General features: G+C 33.1%; 2 protein-coding genes across 3 annotated transcripts; one reads left to right on the top strand and one right to left on the bottom strand.

Moving 5' to 3' along the window:
* Positions 1–910: 910 nt before the first annotated feature.
* On the top strand, positions 911–8746 carry LOC101218763 (DNA-directed RNA polymerases II, IV and V subunit 3). The gene is made up of 3 exons (XM_004138847.3): positions 911–1422; positions 1751–1988; positions 8041–8746. The coding sequence occupies exons 1-3, from the start codon at positions 971–973 to the stop codon at positions 8311–8313; spliced, it is 963 nt and encodes a 320-aa protein (XP_004138895.1). The 5' UTR covers positions 911–970; the 3' UTR covers positions 8314–8746.
* A 7087-nt stretch (positions 8747–15833) lies between these two features.
* Positions 15834–20693, bottom strand: LOC101219953 (GDSL esterase/lipase At1g29670). 2 transcript variants are annotated; one of them, XM_011650731.2, is made up of 7 exons: positions 20597–20693; positions 20329–20364; positions 18942–19268; positions 18706–18830; positions 17313–17558; positions 16531–16777; positions 15834–16343 (listed from the first exon to the last, which is right to left on the bottom strand). In XM_011650731.2, the coding sequence occupies exons 3-7, from the start codon at positions 19258–19260 to the stop codon at positions 16123–16125; spliced, it is 1158 nt and encodes a 385-aa protein (XP_011649033.1). In that variant the 5' UTR covers positions 19261–19268; positions 20329–20364; positions 20597–20693; the 3' UTR covers positions 15834–16122. The 2 variants fall into 2 exon arrangements, with proteins under 2 accessions (XP_011649033.1, XP_031737227.1); XM_031881367.1 differs by lacking the exon at positions 20597–20693 and having other exon boundaries at positions 20329–20577.
* Between the last annotated feature and the right edge of the window lie 3959 nt (positions 20694–24652).

The following is a 24652-nucleotide window of genomic DNA, read 5'->3' as shown; positions in this document are numbered from 1 at the left end:
ATTATTCTTTTAAATACATTTTTCAAATTTATTTGTCGATGATTTTTTTAAATACATTTTCAAATTCATTTGTTGAGGGCTCCATTTCTTGAAATATGTCTTACTCAATAGTTGTTGCATGTGTATAAATCTAATTATCTAAAAATATAAAGATTTTGATAATATGACTATGAAACAATTCATTGAATCATACTTCAGATCGATTAGTATGTTTTTTTTTATATGTATCATATCGAATATTTAAATGGATTGTAATTTTGGACATCCATGTTGACTTTATTATTATTTGATTATTTGTGTTAATTCTATATATTTTATGTATTTCTACTATATTTGACAAATATAAATATTTAATAAATTTTCCAACAATTATAATTAGTTATTATTTTGAAATGAATAATTAATTTTAATGAAAATATATTATCTAAATAATACAAATAAATAAGACAATTCTTTTTCTTTTTTCGATCCCTCAATTATAAGATCCATAATATACTACGGTAATAAGCACATCATACATTAAAAATATACTTAATTACAAAGCAATACTTTTTATTTTCTTACCATCACGCTACGTCTTCCATCTATGCATGCTCGCAACAATTTATCTGTCACATTAGAAAAATAAAAACTTTCTATTTCATTAATTTTTTTTTTTTTGCAACTCTTTTGGGTTGATTATTGTAGGGTTCTTTTAAAATTTTAATTTTATTTGATCAAATATTGAATTTGCATATTTTTATATAAAAAATAGGGAACAAAATAAATATAAGAAAAAAATTAGAATAGAATAAAATAGATGATTTGATTTTTTTTCGCACCCTTAACAAAGTTATCGAACAATTTTTGTTTTTAATAAACAAAAATTAAATGGGACCTAAAAATGGAGCCTTCTTGCAATAGTTAAACTCTGTTCGTTCATAAACCCTCGAGAGAGTGAGAGTGAGATAGAAGGAGAGAGGAGGAAGTCATGGAAGGGAGTTCGTACCAGCGATTTCCAAAGGTGAAAATCCGAGAACTCCGAGATGACTACGCCAAATTCGAGCTCCGGGACACCGATGCCAGCATGGCCAACGCTCTCCGTCGCGTCATGATTGCCGAGGTTCCCACCATTGCCATTGATTTGGTAGAAATTGAAGTGAACTCCTCTGTTCTCAACGACGAGTTCATCGCCCATCGCCTCGGTCTCATTCCCCTCACCAGCGAGCGTGCCATGTCCATGCGCTTCTCTCGGGACTGTGATGCTTGCGATGGTGATGGCCAGTGTGAGTTTTGCTCTGTCGAGTTTCACCTTCGCGCCAAGTGCCACTCCGACCAAACCCTAGACGTCACCAGTAAGGATCTCTATAGTTCTGATCACACTGTTGTCCCCGTTGATTTCTCCGATTCTGCTGCAGCTACTGGTGAAGCGCTGGATACCAAGTATGTCATCTTCTTACTTTCTTCTCTTTCAGACCTGTTTATTCTTGCCATTTCATCAGATTGTTGCATTAGATTGGTATGTGATGTTTAATATGCAACTCCATTTGCTGTCTGGGTTACAAATGGAGGTTAAGACTTAGGAGTCTACACATCTTAGAGATAGTCCATTTCTACAACTCAGAAGCTCGGCCTCCAAAGTTCTAATTTCTTCTTTCTATGCAACATTGCAGAATGTTTGTTTTGAGAAAAATATCATTTTAATTTGGTGTCATTGTGGTTCATTAAGTAATTGCTCCCCAATTTTGAGCTGCTTTTGTGATGATTGTAGAGGAATAATCATTGTGAAGCTACGTCGCGGTCAAGAGTTGAGGCTGAGAGCCATAGCTAGGAAGGGTATTGGAAAAGATCATGCAAAATGGTCGCCTGCAGCAACTGTGACATTCATGTATGAACCGAGCATTCACATCAATGAAGACCTAATGGAAACATTAACTCTAGAGGAAAAGAGAACTTGGGTTGAAAGTTGTCCGACTAGAGTATTTGAATTGGATACTGTCACTCATCAGGTTCTTCTCATACAACCTTATTTTCTTTTCTTCTTATTTGTTGCTTTAGTACTATTATGTTATTGTCCAGAGGGTTGTGTTGAAGAGGTGATGTGGATGGTATTTGTCCTCTATTATTGCTGCCTGTTGTTTATAGTTTGTCATGCAGAGACTCATGCTTGTAACTTTTAGAATAAATATAGTACTCTGCTTGTTCTCTCATAAATAGGAGAGCTACCAGGTCACGTTTACCTAAGAAGAAAAAAAGTGCTTGTCTTGGCAATTTCCTTCCACAGGCAGAAGAACCTCTTCAAAGTTTTGAAATTGATGGAGCCTTTTAAGTAATCAACATTGTAGTTGCTTTTGACAACCAATCTCCAGAAAGCATCCTTTTCATGTTCAATTCTCCACAACCACTTAATAAGAGACATTCTTTTTTGGAGCTCAAAAAAGATATCGAAGATGGGCCTAAAAGTGTTTTCTTTTTAATATCTGTGTGTGTCTGGGCCAGCTCACGGGACAACCTGCCTGACCCTACAACATTTGGGTATCAAGGAAATTCATAGGAAATTAATTCTTAGGTAAGTGGCCACCATGGATCGAACCCATGATCTCTTAGTTAGATATTGAGAGTGAGACTATATCTCCCTTTTTACCACTAGGTCAACCCATGATGGTTGATGGGCCTAAAAGTGTTAAGTGTCTTCTATGGGAGATTGTATATTCTTGCTTTAATACTATTGATAGGCTCCAAAAATATGTTCTTGACTCCAAATCTCACCATCATGGTGGTGGTGCCTCTGCAAAAAGAGTGAAAAAAACTCAGAATCATGTCTTCTTCGAGTGTCCCTTTGTTGCAAAAATCTGGGCTATTGTCTTCTTTTCTTTTGCTACCTTGTTGGACACCATATCATGGGTCAGATCGTTGTTCATTGATCACCCATTCAAGGAAACAAAAAGGAAATTGTGGGATAGCATAACTTGAGCTGCTATGTGGAAAGTTTGGGATGAGAGGAACTCAAGGATTTTTATAGGACAGGGAAGGTCTGCAGAAGTTGTTCTTGAATTATAATTATTTAATGTTTTTTTCTGGTGTTAAAATATTCAACTTCGGCACTTTCACCTTGAATTTCGTTGTATCTAATTGGAAAAACATTTTGTAAACCCTATATGGGCCTCTTTTATATCACTTTGGATATTCCATTCATCAAGGAAATTGTTTCTTGTCCAAAAAAGGGAGAAATTCTCATAATGAAGATTTTCCACTTCCACCTCCCAAGGAATGATGAGTCATGATCTCATTCCCATTAGACTAAGTTTCATTTTCCAACTCCTTGCAACTAGCTTCAAGGTCTGTTGATAATTGTCATTCTGAAGGTTTTTCTCTTCAACCAATAAGACGTTCAAAGAGACATATTTTCAAGTTGATTTTGAGGAGTCTGATAATGAGCCTATTGTAAGTTCTAGTCGTGAAGACTTGGATCAGTAACATTCTTCATTGGAGAAAGTGAATCTCCAAAGCTCTCGGAGAGGTTTTTGATGATGAAGCTATTGGAGTTGCTTTAGGCCTAAATCTTCTCCAAATTTTCAAGCATCTTCTTAAGGAGATCAGGAGAAGTTCTCTTCTCTCTTAAAGCTTGTGAATTTGAAGTGTATGAGATTCCTAGCCACTCATTATGAAGTGTTTAAGTTTGTTAAGCTACAAGTCTTATCGCAACTGATTCTGTGTTTACTCCAGTTTTGGTACTCTTTATTAAAAGCAGTAAAGTAAAGTAGACATCAATTTACATGGAAACTTGAGTATCGAGAGAAAAACCATGATTGGCTTTCTTATTAATTTCTCACATTAACAAAAGATTCATTACCATCGGTTTCTGTTCTTACCTCAATCTCATCAACAATGGCCTTTTCTACCATATCTTTAGGAACAACAATATCAGATCTGTCATTCTCACTCATTTTACTATCAACTCATGATTCAATAGGATTAGTCATTCCTTGATCTTGAGGAGGTTCAAAGTCTTGGATCGGAGCCAGCTGATCAATAGAGGACTCAATTTTCTTTATGAGATTTCTTCTATAGTAAGTTCTTCAGGGAACTTGGTTTGTGGGTAGGACCATGGGATGAGGATCAGAGTCATGTAAGGTAATAGGAGTAGGATTGATAGACTCTAAGGTATAGTTAGACTCTTCACTCACACTCTCTCCCTCCTTAAAGATGGCTAATGGGAAAGAAGGGTCGATCCTCACAAAAGGTGACATCCATAGTGACAAAGTATTTACAAAAAGGAGGATGGAAACAATTATAGCCTCGCCGATGAAGAGGATACTTAACAAACACAAACGCTTGAGCCCGAGGGGTAAATTTGGTTTGATTAGGAGTCTAGGACCAAAACTATGGACATACATTGTACACCCAAACATAAGAAGGGGAACCTCAGAAGTTAGGCGGGTAGAGGGACAACATAAGGAAATTGCTTCCAATAGGTGACGGTTTTTTTGCTCGGCAACCCCATTTTGTTTAGGGGTGTAAGCATATGAGCTTTGGTGAACTATTCCCTTGGAGGCTAGGAAATCATTAAGGGTATGGTTTTGAAACTGTTGACCATTATGACTCCAAAGAATTGCAATTTTAGCATTGAACTGCATTTTGATGGTCTGATAAAAGTTCTGGAAAACATAGGAAACTTCAAATTTATCAGTGATGAGAAAGACCCAGGTAAGGTAGGTATGATCATCAATAAAAGTCACAAACCACCGTTTCCCAGAGAAGGTAGTGAACTTGGATGGATCCCAAACTTCACTATGGATAAGGGTGAATGGTTGGGTTGGTTTATATGTTTGTGAGGGGAAGGAGACTTGATGTTCTTTGGCCTGAATACACACATCACAAGATAAAGAGGAGACATCAACTTTAGAGAAGAGATTGGGAAATAAATACTTCATATATGTAAAGTTTGGGTGGCCCAACCAGAAATGCCACAACATACAATCTTGTTTGGGAATAGTAAAATATGAAGACAATAAACTAGTCCTAGAGATACTACTAGCAGAGTATCATCGTCAAGGAGATAGAGTCCCCTGCTATGCTGGGTAGTGTTAATTATCCTTCCCGAGCTCAAGTCTTGAAAAGAAAGAAAATTAGGCAAGAAAGTAGCTTGCAGTTCAGCTCACGAGTGATCTTGCTTATAAATATCAAATTAGGAAACCTTAGACACATGCAAAACATTGTGGAGGGATAGCCCTTCGAAAGAAGAAATTTGGCCCTTCCCAGCAATTGGAGCTAAAGAACCATCAACCATTATGATCTTTTCATTACCAGCACATATAATATAAATAACAAAATTCTCAGAGGAACTTGTCAAATGATTGTAGCCCTCGAGTCTAGGATCCAAGGATTATTCCCATCAACACTGATAAGACTAAGGAACTGAGGTATACCTGACTGAGCAGTGTCTCCTAGAGTGGAGGGTAGACTGGGACTGCTTTGGTTTACAGTAGGGCCAAATGGTTGGGAAGTGCCAACAAACTCACTCATTTAATCACGCCCTGAACTTTGTTTATCATTGGAGGAATGTTTCTTACCTCTTGAGGGATGACCATGAAGTTTCTAACACCGATCCTTAGTGTGCCATTGTTTCTTGCAATGCTCTCATATAAAGATTAGCTTCCCGTTATTCTTCTCACTGTCATGGGTTGAGGATCTAGCATTGAATGCAGCGGAGTTAGTAGCAGGAGTAGTCAGAACTGTCATGGCATTTGTACGGTCTTCTTGAAGACGCACTTTAAGTCATAACACACTTCCATTAAGGAGGTAAGAGGTCTCTATCCAAGTATATGACCACAGACAATGTCAAACTTGGGGTTGAGACTTGTAAGGAAGTCATAAATTCGATAAGCTTCTTCAAGTCTAGCATATTGTATACCATCATTCAGAGTATCCCATATCGTCTCTCTGCACAGGTCCATCTCTTGCCAGAGTAGAGAGTTTATTGAAGTAGGTCACATCCAAAGTTTCTTGCTTGCAATCATGGACTTGTTTCCTTAGTGTATGAGAAGCGTTTTGACGCTTTGAATAGAGTTTCTGAGTTGCGTTCCCTCTCCAGAAACGTTTCAGAGCATCATCGGGTGGGGGATGAAGAGTCTTCTCTGTCAGAAAACTGAATTATTGATGACCCTCAAGAAATATTTTGATTGATTGAGACTGGAAAAGTAATTTTGACCATTTAGCTTCTCTCTTGGAAAGACATTTGTAGATGGTGCTCAATAGCTCGTTATAGAATTTGAGGATAAGTAAGGGAGCGAAGTTATCGGGATTTTAGAATACATTGGCAAGATGGTTGGTTTGGATTGCGTCGAAGATTCACCAACTTCAAACTCTGATTTATTATGGACTTGATTGATCTCGGTACCATGGACATGCGGCTGCTGTAAAGAATCAAAGGACAACGGTGAGTGAAACAATGGCAGTCCATAAATGAAGGACAGTGGCAGTGTGTGGAGGTGCAACTGACTAGAAGGGCGGCTGGACTTGGGAAGACAGGTGGGAGTAGACCCGCTGAGCAGGGGAGGCATTGGGTGACAGTGCGTGAGGGTACGAGCCTGGCAGCGGCGGCGCATGGCCGGTCAATTGAAGTGCGTGCGACTGGTTTTCGCCATTGGGCTGCACGACTTACTCTAAGGGTAGGCCCACTGTGATTGTCGGCATGTTCTAAAGTTGGTGGAGCAACTTTTCCATGGCGGTAGTGACAGTGAAGGCGGCTGTCTCTGTTTGGGTTTCATCTACATTGTGTCTAGGATTTCATCTTTACCTAGCTCTGATACCATGTTAAAAGCGGTAAAGTAGAGTAGATACCATAGTTACCTAGTTATGTGGAAACGCGAGTATCGGAAGAAAAACTACAATTGACTTTCTTATTAATTTCTCATTTTAACAAAAGATACAAGAGTGAAGATAAATAGGTTATAACTTATGATAAAAAAGGAAAGGATATTATGAATCCTTTCTTGGGTCAAGCCCACTAATTCTAACACTCTTTTTGACTTTGTTGTTCCAATTGGCTTCCAGCTTTTCATTCGTTTATTTATTTGGGTGACTCCAGATCCGGATATGTATTCCTTGTTTGTGGTTGGTTTGTATTTCACTTTCTTTTATCATAGTATTTTCCCCTGTGGTTGGTTGGTTAGTTGTTTTTTGGCCTAATTTGGATTTTTTTTGGTGTTTTGTGTTTTGTTTAGTTTATGTTTTTGTTTTAAGGCCATGTTTACCGAACTATAATGAAAATTGATGTAATTGTAATGAAATTTCATTGATGGATTAATTGTAATGAGTTTGAATCACAAATGTAAATGAGTTGCTTTTGATCGTATTTACTTAGAATTTTGAATTTTGTTACATTTACCCTTACCTCTAAGGGTCAAGTGGTAGAAGTATCAAAATTCATAATTTTTTCCTCTAGAACAATATTGGTAACCGTAGCGGTACAACATAATTTTCAGACAATTGGATTGAGCACTCTTTGCTCGTCAATCAATTTGTGTTTTTCTCAATTACAGATTTGGAGGTGGATCACATGTGTCATTATAGGTGTAGAACACAAGTAAACAACACTAAAAGTATCAAATGAAATCCACTTTTCAACAACGGGGTAAATGTGGCCTAAATGTATTTCTTTCTTGTTCAGTTCCATTTTCTAATTGTTGGTTCTTTTTGGTGTTTTCCGATATTTCCTTCCTAGGGAGGTTGTATCCCTGAATTTTTTTCCCGTATGTCTATGCATGTTTGTTTCTTGTTTTTCTTAAAAAAGTTAGTTGGTGCATTAGGATTTAGGATGTGATTCGTTCGTTACTATTGCACCTGAATGGTTGTAAGATTGTCAATGAATTAGATTTCTTCATTAAGCTCAACATCCAAATTATACTTTGCCAATGGCTGAAGAAAGTACGAATCATCCTAACTTAGAAATTGTATTGTTTCTAATAGCCAAAATACATGTGTGTGTGTATATATTCCTTTTTGTTCTTTTTTTTCTGTCTTTATGCTGAGTTCTTGTTGCTCATTTACTTTAAAAAGGTTATGGTGGTTGATCCAGAGGCATACACTTATGATGATGAGGTGATTAAGAAAGCAGAAGCTATGGGTAAAGCTGGATTAGTGGATATTACGGCGAGAGAAGATAGTTTTATCTTCACAGTGGAATCTACAGGTGCAATCAAAGCTTCCCAGTTGATACTCAATGCCATAGATATTCTGAAACAGAAGCTGGATGCAGTCCGTCTTTCAGATGATACTGTAGAAGCAGACGATCAGTTTGGTGAGTTAGGTGCACATATGCGAGGTGGATGATCCAAACACCACCAGGCTTACCCATATGATATGTTCCTAGGAGGTGGGTGGAGGCTAACTTGAATTTTGTTTTCATGGAGATGGTGAAAAAACAATTTGTTGTTGGGTATCTTTATTAGGGATAGAAGAGTGACATCAAACATTTGCATTGAAGTTGTTAGACAATTGTTTTGATCTATTGTGAATCAAATAGCGCAGATATGCTTTCTGAAATGGCATTCCAAAAATGCTTTATCCATCTTATTGCCAAAGCAAAATTAAGCTTTGCTCATTGTGGATGAAATTGGTGAAATGATTGGGTTAAGGAGGTTTTTTTTTTTTTAATTGAACGTGTCTGTAATATGTAAAGTTGTCAACATTAGGAATGACTTTGAACTTACTTCTAAGTTCACTGATTTAAGAATTCTAATAGACAGTGGACTCGCCCAACTCAGCCTTGACATCTACTTCGAAATTAAAAATGAAAGTTATGCATAGAAAAGGTTTGGTAAAGTGCGCATAATTGAAAGGTAATTGTTATGTATTACCTTTTTTGAGGTTGATTTTCTACCAGTCGGGTTGTTGCATATACTTTTGGTCTTTAAGAGGTTTGTGGTTGATGACTATTTGATTCATAAAGTTTAAAATGAATAATTCAATTAATCTATTTGATTTATAAAGTTTAAAATGAATAATTCAATTAATCTGACTGTTTGTTTAGCCAACGGAAGAACACGTGGCATTTGAGTTTGGTACTTTCTATTAGGTTAATTCTACTTATTTTATATTTTATTTTTCTTCCATCATTTCATTTTTCTCTCTGCTCTTGACATTTAGACCATAAAGGAGGAGATGCCAATTAAGCCATAAGAATTAGACCATAAAGGAGGAGATGCCAATTAAGCCATAAGAATTGAATAGTGATTTACAACAAATAACTTTTTCGTGCTCTTAGAAATAAAAAGAGGTGTAAGTGGTGAGAAGCTATGAATCAATTTTAAGTTAGATATGAGGATGACTTATGTTTAAATGGTTCTCCATCTAGTGTGGAATAAAACCTTTTGAAAATAAAAAATTGGGTTTATAAAATGTTTTATCAAACGATAGGATGAGCAAATGCATATGTAATATGAATTATGATTTTAAAAAATGTTAATGTGAGACCAAATGGAGAGTATAACACATCATATGATTACACTGGCCTAAAAGCATAAAACCAATAACATTGTTTGAGTTGTAGTCTTACAAAACTATTACATCTTTTTTAAATAGTTCAAACAATTTGTCTTGATCCATCCAGAGCGAGAGCGAGAGCGACCACCAAGATTTGGTTAAGAATTTTTTTTTTTTCAATTTATCAATTGTGTTTTACCTTAATTTATGGTACCTCCTAATGAGAAGTTGGGAGTTTGATGTGTTTTATATCATAAAACTCGTAGATAGTAAAGTAATGCATTGACCGTGATTAATAAAATGTTACTATTATAATTTCAATAAATCGTTATTGATTATATTACTAGTTTTGTCTTAATAACCTAAATCTAATAAACTAACATACTAACATGTTTAACAAGTCTTGAACAATATGTAGAGAAATAGAGAGATCAATGTTCGAGATACAACTTGAAGGGTATATAGTATAGGGATAAGGTTGGATACCTTATCCTGATAACACTATGGATACAACTCACTTTGTATTTGATACAAATGCAATGATCAAATACATTTGTCTAGGTGACATTTGCGTAACGGTATCCTATACAATGAGTTTGCATAAGATGTACCGAACCACGAAATAGTAACCACTAGATATAACTCCATTAACTAGTTAGGTTTCTATTTCATTAAGATGATCTAGGTAACTTAGTTTTAATCTTGAGTGTATTATGAACTCTTGTTTGCAAGAAATTGTCCTTTTATAGGCAACTTTTGATGAAAAATTTCTAATATTCTAAACATGTCAGCACCGAATGTAGTCTTTGTTAAGTCACATCAACTCTAACTACCATTTTTGTCTTCTAGTGAACCTTCCTCCCGTGCTAATGTGGATCTCGCCTAGAAATTGTACTTGCTAGACAAGATCGTCTCACGAGCCTTTGCGCGTGTTCCTCTGCGATTCACTAGTCTCTTCTTTTATTCATAATCATGCGTTAAGATACTGAAAATATGTTGAAATGGGCTAGAGACTTATATATAGTGTATTTATGAATGTTTATGAATTTAATACAACATAAGCTACGCATTTTGACACACTTAATATGCATTTCGGTTTCATCATTCTATCTAGAAGGCTATAATAACTTTTATTTCTACAAGTTATCAATATCCTATGTAAGGAGTTGACATAAGGTCGGACTATATAATAGTACTAACAACTAAATGCAACTCCGTTGACTAGTTAGATTTATATTTCAATAGAATAACTTAGACGACTTAGTCTTAATCTTGAGTGTATTATGAGGCTTAAACAAATCTCCTGTTCACGAGAGGTTTTCCTTTGATTTGTACGAGTGAGAGTGACCAGATTGCCGACTCAATAAGACAACCATTTTAGGAAAAAAACCAAGTGGAAAGCTGAAAATATAATCACACAAGAAGAAATTAACTCATTCTCGAATTTCGGGTAAGTAGATGAGTGTTTCATTAAATGGTGTATTTGAGGCTTGAACAAAAGGCCCTAACCTCTCTATGGCACGAGAGGGGTTTTTGATTATTAGTTAGACTCTAAACAGGTTGTTCATTAGACAAACACTAATATTTAAGGACTAAGAAGTTGTGAGTCCTAGGTTCAAAATGGAAGGGTCATTTTGAATAAGTATTTTGTGTTGACATATATACTATAAATCTATATAATAGATTAACTCAAGATCATTCATTGCCAAATTGTCAAGAATAAGTTACATACATGATTCCATTGATCTTGACTATAAAATGACTATTATCTTCTTCAACCAAAATCCTAAATGCCCTTATAGGGATCTTTATCTTAATGGGACACAAGAAAGACTGAGTGCTTATTGTTTTGGTATATTGGGGACCACAACCCTAAGTCTCTTTATGTACTAGTTCAGTTAGGATCCTCATTAAATCCTAATCAATCTAGAAATAGGCTTCTACCTATTTAATCTATACTCAATTTGGAATATTGGGCCTTAATTAAATAGATCACATAATAAGTCTAATAAAATAAAACAACCCTAATGTGATAAATTATTAATTTACATACATAGCTCACATTTTAATTAGATGTATTATTTAAATATGTCTAACACTTTGAAATAGACATTCTGAGTAGTAATTGGCATTAAAGCTAGGCAACATGATAAGAGGAAGTACATGTTCAATGCTTAGGGTTAGGCATTATGGTATAGCGCGATAAGAAAGTCGGTGTTTAAGATTTAGTATTTCAAGAAAATGTTTAATCTTGAGTTGATAGCTCGTTACGTGTTAAGTTTGAACTTAGTGCACGGTCTGATGAGTTTTAAGCTGACACGTGTAAAGTTGTAAGCATGAGCTGACAAAGCTAAAAGAAGCTCAAGAATAACTAATCATATTAAAGGACTAGTATAAATAAGATTGAAAAGATCAAAGAAGGTGATGTTGTTTTGAGAATTTCGTAAGTGTTGAGCTATTGAAGGAAGTGCTAGGTGAGAAGGAGCTGAAGTTACGCATTCTGAAAGGAAGAAAATTAGATGTTTTTATGAGTGAATTTTATAAAAGAAAGAAGTGTTTTGGAAGCATTCTTTTTTAGTCTTATATTGTATTTATGTTTAATGCATAACACATGTTGATGTTGAAGTTTTTATTTGAAAGAAAAGTTTCTAAACTAATATTTCTTGATTGATGATTGTGATGCTTGTATGAGAGTAAGCCATTAGTCTTATTCTTATCAGTGAGCTAACTATTATGTGTGTACATAATGGATAAAGAAAACCATGTAGAAAAGGACTACATGACGAGATCAACGTGAGCAATGGAAATTAACCAGGGAAATTCCTCAAAGGATGCTGGTAAAAGGAATCTTAGGTCTAAGCGTTGGATGCTGGTGAAGTGAATCCTGGCTCTATGCGACTTGATGTTGGTGAAACGGATCCTAGGTCTAGGCGAGAGAATGGTTTATGTTCTTGGATGGAAAGGAATTAATAAATAAAGGCTAATATGGGATTTATATATTTTATGAAATGAGGGGTTGAGAGCCTTTTTATGAAAGCTAAAAGGAATTTATTTATTGTATTGTATTCCCCGAGGATTTAAAAATCATCACTCACTAAGTATTTGACTTATGATTTCAATTTTCCTTCCCCAGGTATTAGGCGTTGAGGCTAAGTACAAAAGGGTAAAGTGAGATGCTATGCGTTGAGGCGCAAGTTAGTGTTAGAAGTTGTGCTAAGTGTTGAAGGCCTAAAGTTTATGTTTTAAGCCTTGTTGTAAAGAGAGCATGTTCATTGTATTATAGAACACATGATGTAAAGTTAATAAAGAGAAGTTTGATTGTTATATTCCGTCGCGTTGTTTTTATCAAAGATAAGTTGAGATTGGTTGTTGAAGTAAATCTGCTTACTAGGTATTCAGCGTGCTATCTCGCGGGAGATACTTGAGTGTCTAGATGATACGTCTCCACTTGTTTACATAGAGTGACCTTGGGGCGGACTGTAGCACCCCAAAAATTAAGATAATTTTAAATTTAATTATCTTAATTGAATTTAAAATGTGTTGAATTATTTGGATATTATTTAGATAATTGGAGGGAATTGTTTGAAATTGTAGAAATTAAGATTAATTAAGTATTTATTGGAAGAATATTTAATTAATTATTGAAATTTGAATTTTGATATTGTTATGGATTTGATAAAGATAGAATGATTTTGGTAATTGTTTTTTTGTTGTGAGAGTTAAAAGATTTTGCCTAATTATATATGTATATGTATATAATTAATTAATTTATGGAAAGTTATAATAATTATATTATTAGAGATAATATAATTATTAAAAATATTGTATTATTATATTTTGGGAAAGAGATAAAAAGGTTGATCGGATGAGAGATATTTATTGAGGAGGAAAAATGATTTATTTGGTTGGATTTTAAAAAGGAAAAAGGAAAAGAAATTAGAAAATATAATAATAATACAATTATTATTATATTTAAATAGGCCCATGAATAGCATGTGTCTTTGTCTTCTTCCTCTCTTAACCATGTAAACTCTAGCCGCATGCAGCCGCTCTTCTTCGTTTTGCTTCATTGTATGCGACTTGCTCAAACAGAGTCGAAGACCGCCACCCAACCGAGAATCAGATCGTTCGTGCTGCGTTTCCTAGGTTGTTCGAGCGGAGCGTCTTCGTCCAGTCTGCTATGATGTTCCTCTATCTGCACTCTTTCATCTCCGATCATCAAAATCCATCGAAAACTTATAAAAAAGTGGCTCCAAAAAGGGCAAAATATGGCCGAAAATCTTGGGCAGATAGAGTTCCTCTAACTTTGTTTGTTAGAGTCGTACCTATATGGGTGTCCCTCGGGATCACCTTCTATTTATGCTTGTGTGGCTAACTTTTATGAGTGATTCGACAGGATCACTTTTAGTCCGATTCTTCTTTTAGGCGTTCCTTCGAGTCATCGAAAATCAGTTTCTCTTAGGTGTTTTGTTGGGATCACCGAAGACCAGATGTGTTCCTTCGGAATCACGATAGCGTGTGATCGGAAGCACGGTAGGTAGTTATAGGTAGTTATAGGATACCTCCTTATAGACACGTGGTAGGACTAGTAGTGGTCCCTTACTGAGTATATGTTTATAGTCATTCTTTCTATGTTTAATTTTTCAGACAAAGGCGAATGACAAGAAGAGACCTGGTTCGCCATAGAGAAAATTTTAAATGCTTCTATCTTTTGTTTTCAGTATTTTGATATTTTAAATGCTTCTACCTTTATGTTTTGAGTATTTTGATTTACACTATTTTATTTCAAAACTTAACAGTACTCTTATGATATTTTCTTTTTATTTTAAATAGGGTCCGAATTAGTATTTTATTTATTATTTTATTCCTACATAGCTATTTATGAATTATAAATAGGATCGTTTTAAAAAATAGAAAAACAAATTAAAATATTTACGAGTTATAGCAAAATTTGGGATTCCATCAATGATATCTTCTATCACTATAGCATATAAAGGACTATTAGTGATAAAAAAAAATTTATAGGTTGTAAATATTTTTGTAAAATTTGCTATTTTTGAAAATTTTCCTTATAAACAAGTATTTGAGGTTTTTATTGAAAGATTTAGTATCTTCTTTTATTTATTTAGTTTCTTCTTAAAAAATCTTTGTTTAATTTAATAGTAATGACCTCAACTTAGTATAAAAAGTTGAGTCATTACAAGTAAGCTAGGAATAGAATAAAATTTACTAAGTAACCATCTAGTGTGTGGGAAGAGGTGTAGTACTTCCTCTTAGGGTTAAGTAAGAGTGGCTAAGTTACTAAGCAAGAGTTGCATGTGTTAATTGACATAAGTTATCAATGATTAATTAGATAACTAAAATAAATACAATACCTTGGGATACCCAAGCTAAATGACGTTCAGTGTTTTGCTTTTCACAAACCGTGCACGCATTCGCTCTCTCGCATTGATATTGTTTATACATTTTGTTTCATTTTCAATACAACTTACAAGCCCTCCCTTTAGATTGACTTCAAACTTGCTTTTTATCTACTACGTTTTGAGTAATCACCTATATAGATTCATTTGACTTGAGTTGGTTTGGATTTAGACAACAAAATTTGCCCAACCAGCATGACTTTAATAAAAGGCTAAAAGGTTATAAGTTTAGTTCAACTATGACTACCTACCTATGAAATAGCACCTATAAGCTTAATTTCTTTGATACTTAAAAGTTATAAGATCAAACGATTTATCTGGTGACTTGATAACATGTAGAATTACATACTGTTATAACCTTTTATTAAGAATAATTAAAAAAAAAAAGAGAAGAGATTGCCTTAATTTGAAAAATTAAATCGTGCGAACGGATTACACATGTTTACAAAATCCAATGTATTATACGTAAATTATGAGTTATCATAGTTTTGAACAGCAAAAATTGGTAAAAAAAGAAGCGTTTATCTATAAAGAATAATGGAAGCTACAGTTGTGAATGGAAAGAAGGAAGAGGGCAACTAGAACTTGCACTAGCAGAAGTAATCAAGTTAGAGATTACCTTGCATTTAATTTCAGTTCTGTTGCACCATCTTATCGCATCAAAAATTCATTGATTCTAATACGCTTTGGTCGAAGTTGGTTACCAACTTGCTTGATTTGAAAGCTATCAACCATGCTTGTTATTTTGTGTGATTTCTCGTTGCTTTTATGTGTGATTGTCTAGTTCATTTCATCTACATCCATGTCACTTGTTCCATTCTACCTAAATTTGTGAATAGTAGGTTGTATATAGTAGATTTATCATCCAATGCATATATATTCATCACAAAAGTATATCTCTAGGTGTTCAATTCAATAAATCGATAAGTTCCTGTGTTCTACCTTGGATGTACCCAAGAAATCTGTCTTGAGTTTTTTCCCATTAATATATCAACAAGTCCTTGTGTTAAACTTGAACTTACCCAGAAAATTACTTGTCCTGAGTTTTTTATATACTTGAACTTAAAGATAGAAAAAATTGTACAAAAGTGTCAATATTCACTCTTTAGAAGCACGAATACAAGCTATCAGATGAAGTGAACATTCATTGCATACTAGAGATGTAGTCCGATCACTTTGGAACCCATTTAAACGGTTCAAGCACATCTGCGAACAGACATTAAGTCAAGAGATGCTTTTAAGATAGATGAACGAGGTGGTTAATATCAAAAGGGTAAGCTTCACCAGGTTGTTTGGCATTAAAGGCTCTACTTGCTACTAATTTAAATCCACTTTCAGTCGGATGAACTCCATCCCAAAACATATAATCTCCTCTATTCTTACACACTTTTCCAAATGGAGAACATTGCATTGCTCCTGCTCCAACTTCACAGCAAGGAGCATCTAGAACCATTTTACCTGCAATAAATTAATACATTTTCTTTCAATTTTATTTTCTCTATTATATATATTTATCTATTTATTTTCATGATCTAAAAACTAAGAATTTTATCTCCCATATCCTATTTAGTTAATTGAATAATGAATACTAAATTCATATTGGTAACTTGAATTATGATTAAGGTTAAAGAAGAGAGAAAGTTACCATAATTCAAAGGGTCAACAGTGGAAATTTGGAAGACATCAATGAAGGTAAATTTAGCAGAAGGCAAGTTGGCATTAAGGTGTTGAACAAGAGACTTGAGGCCAGAATTGAAAAGTTGAATAGCACTATTTATTTCGTCCACACATGGAAGCCCTGTGTGCTCAAAGTTTTCCCTTGCATATGGAGTACAACCTATGGATCCCACTCCAAAAATGGCCACCTTTCTTGCTCCATAATTATATAGATTCTGCATAAATGTATTTTCTCCAACATATATTAAGCTAACTAATTCAACTTTCTTGAAGAAAACAATAGATGGAAGTGAATACATATATATATATATATATTTATATAGAAAACAGCCTTTTAAGTTTTCACTTTTTTGAAGAGAACATTTGGATTTATTGTGATTATATTCTTTAAAACAAGGCCAAGTTTTTAACTACCTTTTAGATTTCAAAACTCTTCATCACTTTTGAGAATATTATTCAAAAGTTAGACAACAAAATAAAGAATTTTGATTATATATCTTATAGCTCTTTAGAAAACATTTGAAATTCATACCCAAATTTAAACAATAAAAACAATTTTTAAAAAACAAATATATATATACACACACATTTAGTTTTCAAATCTAGAGTTGGATAAATACTTTAAAACAACCCCTAATAAAATAGATATGAAAGTAAAGAGAAATTCATATAAGATATCTTAAGGGCAATATGTGCATAAGTAGTGTAGTTTAATTTAATTAATTAGTAGAAGAATATTGATAAACTAACCTTCAAATGTTGAGAGAGATTTTTGTTTAGGGCAGTGGCAAATGCTTGTGGAGAATATTGAGTACTTGTCATATAGATTTTTGGCATAAAATAGTTATTAAGGTAATCATTGCTTCCAATTTGAACTGTATATAAGCATTCTTTAAGATATCTATTAATTTTACTACTGCTTCCCAACAACGTATGCATCTGTGAAATTGTGTAATTGTGATTTTCCAATTGCTTCTTGATGCTTGATACTTGCCCCTACAAACAAATTAATTACACACATCAATATATATATATATAATTCAATCTACCTAATTCTCACACACACACACACACATATATAGGATTTACCATAATTATCCATTAACTATCATTTAAACATGCTTTATAAATTCACAATCCATTGTTTAAACTTCTAACACCCTACATTATAGGTTTAACTATAACCACTTAATGATCTATGGTGTAGTCTATGTTTTTAGTTTTCTATTTTTGAATTTTATGTTTGTTTCTTCTCAAATTTTACAATTATAGTTTTCATCTTTATTTGAATTAATAAAAGCAAGGTTTTGATAACTTTTTTCCCCAAAGATATTTGTATAAAATTTAATTTATAGGTGAAAATAATATTTATAAGTCTTACTTTTTTTTTTGTTGGTAAAGTTGTTTTTTGGTTTTTAGTTTTAGAAAATCCACCATTAAATTTGTTTAATTAGTTATATTCTTTTTAAAACAACCAATTCAAATCTTAAAATTTGAAAAAGTAGTTCTTAGAAATATTTTTTAAAAGTTTACCTTAGAATTCAATTCATGAAAAACATTGCAAAAATTGATAGAAACTCGATTGCAAAAATTCATAGAAACTCGATTTCAATATTTTTTAAAAACAAACAATTACCAAATAAGACTCAAATTCATTACTGAAGGTATGTTATCAGAACACATCTCCAATCGCTATCACCTTCATCCTAATCAACCAAACTTTGACACACACATTCATTATAATAATCACCAGGTGAATATTTGAAACCTCCAACCCACGTATTGAGCTAAGAAAAATCCACACCTACTTTGTAACTTAACATGCTTAATTATCTATTGACTACACCTGCATGCCATCATCTATATAAAATGGATAAGAAAACATAAAATAACTTATAGGTAAGAATAGGGTTTATAAATTTAATTTTTAAAAATAAAAAATCAACTAGTTATCAATATACGTTGTCCCATGCATGTAGACATATTTCCAATTATCATCCATTCAATCTAACGTAGCAATTATGACACACATATAATAAAGTTTTATATTATTACAAATTCGTTACTACTCGATGGCTAGTGATTACAAGATTAAGGTTCAAATTTTCAGCAATGGAGAAGAATAGAAAAAGTTAGTAATTACCAATGTTCTTCCAGTTTCACGGAGAATTCCTGCACCTCCAGATGCATAGTTTGCACCTTTAAGAATAGTCCGACTCTTTGTAGTCCTAAATGGTGGAATGTAATCGTCAAACCCTAAAAATTTAGCTGAAAAATGAAAAATGAAAAATGAATATGATGATGATCTTTGTAGCAAAATCGATCTATGGTGGTGGGTAGACGACGTACGTAAGAGGGGGGGGAAATAATAATTAGTACCGATGAAATCAGGAACGTTGCGGGCATTGGTGAATCTGCCAGTGGGTATGTATGATGATGATGACGATGAGAAGTCAATGCCATAAGGCTTATAATCAGCTCTTGCACGTCCGTATTCTCTTTCTAACATGTCGTTGTTATTTCCATTGTCTGCTTGAGAGTCTCCAAATACAAAGTAACAACTACATATACCCCTACCACTACCACCTTTCCCTTTGTGTTTTGATGATGTTGATGCAGCTCCATCAACCACACCATTTATTATTACTACTACTACTACTGCACAATAATAATACACCTTCAATAATTCTCCCTTCATTATTGCTGCTGCACATTTTTTCAATGTTAGTCTTCCAAGTTCCAAATACCCAAACAAATTATAGGCCGTCAAGAGAGGGAGAATAAAGTCAGTTTTCAAGAATTGATCTCAACAGATTCTAGTTGGTATTAAGAAGGTTATGTACATTTGTTTTAGAGATAATAGGACATGTGAGAAACTATTTAACATGCTTAATTATCTATTTGTTGAATTCATTTTTTTTAAAAGAAAAGTGAAAGGTAGAATTAGAAATTAATATAGGCAACAAGTATAAACTTAAAAACCAAAAACACAGAATTGTAATCAAACTAGGCTGCTCAATAATATTTTTGTTTTTGTTTTCTCTGATAAAGAAAAGAAAAATGTCTTTGGTTTCTTTTATCATTGAAAAAAAAAAACATATACATTTGGTAATGGTTTCTTGTATTTTATTCTTCCTTTTATGTTTGACAAAGAAAATTGAAAAAAATAACTATAAACAATAAACTTTTTAGGGTTTGCCAATCCTTTGGTATTGGTTTTCAGTGTTTGAAAATGAAACCTACCATCATCCTCTTTACACCTTTAAATTTCTTACTGTCTTATATAGTTTCTAACAATGTTTCAAAAAATCAAAAGAAAGTTTAGAAACTGAAAACAATAGTTTCTTAAAACCGATTGTATTTTTCAAATTTGGTTTAGAATTAAATTCTAATATTAAAAAAAAGATAAAAATTACAGTAAAAATGGGGAGAAAATAAGCTTAGTTTTTAAAAATATAAATAGTAATCCTAATCCGATCTTACTTTTAAGAAACGTTTCAGAAAAACCAGAAAAAGCAATAATAACAATAGTTGTCAAAAGCATTTGTTTCTCAAAAATTCAAAATAGAACAACAATATATATATATATATATATATATCCAAATGGCATATGCATAAATTGTAGTCAATTAAGAGGCAATAAACGATTATTTTATATTGAATATAACAGAATAATGTGTGTTAGTGAAGCAAAATAATGTATTTGAAATTGAAAAAAAGTTGCTAAGAAATTAAAATGTATTTGAATGTGTGGCAAATTTCTTACCAACGGGAAGCTGCTGCAAACCACTTCTCTTCTATTCTGCATATATATGGGTAAAAAAAATGAATAAATGCATCAAAATAGTTATACATGGTAGTTTTCATTATAACACGTTTGGATTGACTTGTTTTTAAAAATGTTTATAAACAATCAGAAAATCAATTCAAACACGTTATAGATAAAAGCATATTTAAGATATTATGTCCAGTAGAAGTTGTAAGATTTCGAGAGAGAGAGAGGATTGTTGTTAAAGAGAATATATGTTCCTAACTTCTCCAAAGGTTCACCAGCATTTCCTCAGCTTTGCTTCTTTTTCTTTTAGATCAAAAGTAAATGAACAAAGCCCGAAAAAGCTTTCTAAATTTTCCAAGAATGAGAGATGTATATGAACTATGTTAATCCTTCTCTCCTCTTTATAAGCCCCACTTTGTTTGACAAATTCTATATCAATCACTTCCTCTTTAATAGGGAGAGTGAATGGTCCATGTTAATTAAAGAAATAATAAATATGATATAAAAATAGAAATCTTTCACATATCTAATGCCTTTTCTTTTTCTTTTTCTTCCATAAAATTGTATTGGGAAGAAAAGTATGATTTAGATTGGATAAAGAGAAAAGGAATTACACATAGCGTAAATGTGCAGACACTATGTACCATTTGTGTCCTAAATTCTTTAGTTGATTAATTTGATTATTAAATAGAACTATTTTAAAAAAATAACAAGATAAATTAAAATATTTACACGCTATGACAAAATTTTTATCAAATTCTATTATTGTCTATCAATATCACTAATATCACTAATAGAAGTATTATCAGCTATATCTATTATTGATTAAATTTAAAAATTTTGTTATATATGTTAGTAAATATTTGGTTAAATTTACTATTTTTTATAATTACCCTATTAAATATACAATATTAAGTGATTGTTAAAAAATCCAAAGTTATTATATGAAATCGTGCACAACAAATAATTGACATGTAGTGGGTAATGTCAAACCCTTACTCTTTCTTTTAACTATGTGTGCTTTTTTGTTTTAATGTCAAGTAATTAAAAGTGTAGAAAGATCGACTCAAAATAGTGGTGTTTCAATTGATGCAAGTACAATATGTAGATCAAGTGTTTCAAGAGGTATATGCATATTATGGAGTCCTAACCAAAGTTATTTTATTAGATTACTATGTTTACTGACTTTCATTGTTTAAGTGTGATTGGGCTAAAATCCATAATGGTGTTAAAGTTGACGAGGGATTTACACTTCTTAATCTGCATCAAAACCAAGGTCAATTCTCAAACGAGCCATACATTCTTGGATCACAAGCTAAACAAGTTTTTTATGCAAGAAAAAATGACAATTCTCCTTAGTATGTTGTATTGAAAGCACGACCAAGAGGATTTCATGAATTAGACAAATATGATGAGAATGTTGATACAAGCTTTGTAGATGATGGATCCTCCCTAGCACTTCATGATATTGATGACAAGTTTGAATGTTGCAACAATTCACGGAACGACTGTGAAGACATCTTATTATGATAACTTACGACTTATGATCATTTTGTAAATTTGCACTAACATGTGACTTGTGGCCATTTTGTGAATTTACACTCGTATAGAGTTAGTGGTCATTTTGTAAATTTACATTAATAGTGCATACTTAACGACACTTAGTATAATATTAGTTGGTTTTTTTTGTGAATATAGTGTTAGCCAGTCATTTTGTAAATATGCACAGACAATTACTAGGTTGTACATTTTACATGTATGGAATATAGTGCTAGCCATGTATAATTATAGTACATTTTGTGAGTATGGAATATTTTACATGTATAATTAATATATATAAGTGTTCTCTTTATTCTCACTTGAACCATCGTTATGCATGCTAGTGCTCTTTTTTCAGATTGTGTGAACTTTTTAAGTCAAAGAGCTTCAACCATTGGGAAGAAAATGAAGTCGAATATGCATGTAAGTTATCTTTAAATATGTATTTAGATATAAAATATCATATATATATACACACACACACACATATATTATACTAATTTCAATGCTTTATGTCTTAGGATTTTGATAAGGAACAAATGAGACAAACTGTTGGGAAGAAATAAAAAAGACCTTGTTCTACAACACATATATTAGAACTACGATGATATGATTGAACATCAGTAAAAACCATGGAGATTTGCAAAGTCCTTTTGTATGGACTTAACTCGACCTAGTAGCGATGATGGTGAGAACAAGAGAGAAGTGATGATGAGAATTGTAAATGATACAAATAATGTTGCCAACCCTAGTACAGAGAGAGAGAGAGATTAGGGAAACATCACCTTATTCCGACCCACTTCACCACAATAACATGGATTTTGAGGAAGCTACTACTCCACTTCCATCTACACATGTCAATATTATGATTCATCCCCAGTCTAAACGACCACAAAATAGGCCATTAGACTCACCTGCTGCTCGTACTAGATCAGCTGTGTGTAAATTACCCATTGAAGAGGTTCAACCTGAGTTAGAAGAAAATGAAAATGTGGATTGTGAGGAAGTTCATACCAAGGAAGTAGGTCCAAAAAAGACAAGAGGTAAGACAAATATGAAAACAATAGCAATGGAGCTTGAAATGAAAGTAAATGTAAGGTACAACAAATATGGACAACCTATTGGAGAAACATCATAGGGGTTGTCCTCATTTTTGGGTTCACTTGTTTGAGAATCGGTGCTAGTGAATGTTGAATCTTGGAAGAAACTTTCAACCCAACAAAAAGAAATATTGTGGCATTCTATTCAAGTATGTAATTTATAGTTATATATTTATATAATGAGTATAATTTGAGCTTTCTTATATACGATTACTATCTAAATGATGTTAGTTGGTTTGTTTAATGAACTATGCTTAGACGCCACTTGTTTCAATCTCTTGTTTAAGTTATTGCCCTTTGAGTAGTGAAGTTTAGTTGAAGTAGGTTTTAAATATTGTGACTTTCTCTAATGCCTTCTGCCTCCACCCCCAATGATCTTTTTTATGTTCCATGTTTTATATACTAAGTATTGACAAAGTATTGGTTAGGCCATTGGATTATTGTCTTCAACTAAATGACTCGTTGCTTGTTCCATGTTTTTTTTAAAGTTATGTTGCCATTTGAGTATTGAACTACCATGTTTTTTAGTTACTATCATTTGAGTATTGAACTGTCATTTTTATAGTTGCTCCATTTGAGTATTAAACTGCCATTTTTATAGTTGTTGCCATTTGAGTATTATACTGCCATTTTTTATAGTTTCTACCATTTGAGTATTGAACTAACATTTTTTTTATAGTTGCTGCCATTTGTGAATTTCTCTAATGCCTTCTTCATCCCCTCCCTCCCCCAATGATCTTTTTTATGTCCTATGTGTTCTTTATTGTTGAGTATTAATTTGTAGTTGGAGTATTGCCATTTGAGTATTGATTTCTTCATCTAGATGACTTATTTCATGAACTATGCTTTACGCCACTTGTTTCGATCTATTGTTTGGTTTTTGCCCTTTGAGAATTAAGGAGTTTTTAAATGTTGTGACTTTCTCTGATGTCTTCTCTGCCCCCACCCCCAATGATCTTTTTTATGTTCCACGTTTTGTTTACTAAGTATTAGTTAGACCATTGGATTAATGCCTTCAATTAAATGACTTGTTGTGACTGTCTCATGTCCCCCCCCCCCCCCCCCCCCCCCCCCCATGACTTTTAAATAGTTACTCTATGTTTTTTTGTTAGAAGCGTATTGAACAAAATCGTGTGGGAGCATCTTTTTCGGGTAGTGTAATTGAAGATGCAATTAGTAGAGTTATCGGTCTAAATCAAGGCTATGTAAGAGGATTAGGATTTGGTGTGACTTGATCGAAGGTGGCTACATCAATTCTAAAAGATAAAACCATCAAATCTCTTGAAAGAAAGTGTAACAACCTAATGTCCGATGTAGATGAGCTGAAAGGTGTGGTAGCTTCCTTACTAAAGGACAAGGTAAATTTGTCATCACACTCTTAAAGTTTCTTAAACTATGTTTTATAGCATATTTTAACATTGTTGTTTAGATAGGAAAAAAACAACTGAACAAAATTTGAATGATCCTGTTGGAGTACCATCATCGACGAATATTCCTACTCCTACTCCTACTCCAATCATAAATTCCCCACTTGTAAATTCATCTGTAACTTTTTTGTTCCTTTATTATTTGAAAATTATTGTTGTTTAAGATTTTTCTAACCATATTATTATTGAAAAAGAGTGTTACTACCAACATTCCCCACAAATGTTTGCTACTAGATTGGATTGGTTCAA

This window comes from Cucumis sativus, chromosome 2 (assembly GCF_000004075.3).
Source record: "Cucumis sativus cultivar 9930 chromosome 2, Cucumber_9930_V3, whole genome shotgun sequence".
NCBI lineage: Eukaryota > Viridiplantae > Streptophyta > Magnoliopsida > Cucurbitales > Cucurbitaceae > Cucumis > Cucumis sativus.
This window is presented reverse-complemented; position numbering and strand designations above follow the sequence as displayed.

What these genes read in the sequence shown, in the direction of transcription:
- LOC101219953 (XM_011650731.2), bottom strand. Translation starts at nt 19,260, where the DNA reads ATGAAGGGAGAATTATTGAAGGTGTATTATTATTGTGCAGTAGTAGTA. An exon ending in CAACGTTCCTGATTTCATCG is followed by an intron (nt 18,831 to 18,941) that starts GTACTAATTATT and finishes TTCATTTTTCAG; the next exon opens with CTAAATTTTTAGGGTTTGAC. An exon ending in GTGAAACTGGAAGAACATTG is followed by an intron (nt 17,559 to 18,705) that starts GTAATTACTAAC and finishes ATTTGTTTGTAG; the next exon opens with GGGCAAGTATCAAGCATCAA.
- LOC101218763 (XM_004138847.3), top strand. Translation starts at nt 971, where the DNA reads ATGGAAGGGAGTTCGTACCAGCGATTTCCAAAGGTGAAAATCCGAGAA. An exon ending in GGTGAAGCGCTGGATACCAA is followed by an intron (nt 1,423 to 1,750) that starts GTATGTCATCTT and finishes TGATGATTGTAG; the next exon opens with AGGAATAATCATTGTGAAGC. An exon ending in TGGATACTGTCACTCATCAG is followed by an intron (nt 1,989 to 8,040) that starts GTTCTTCTCATA and finishes TACTTTAAAAAG; the next exon opens with GTTATGGTGGTTGATCCAGA.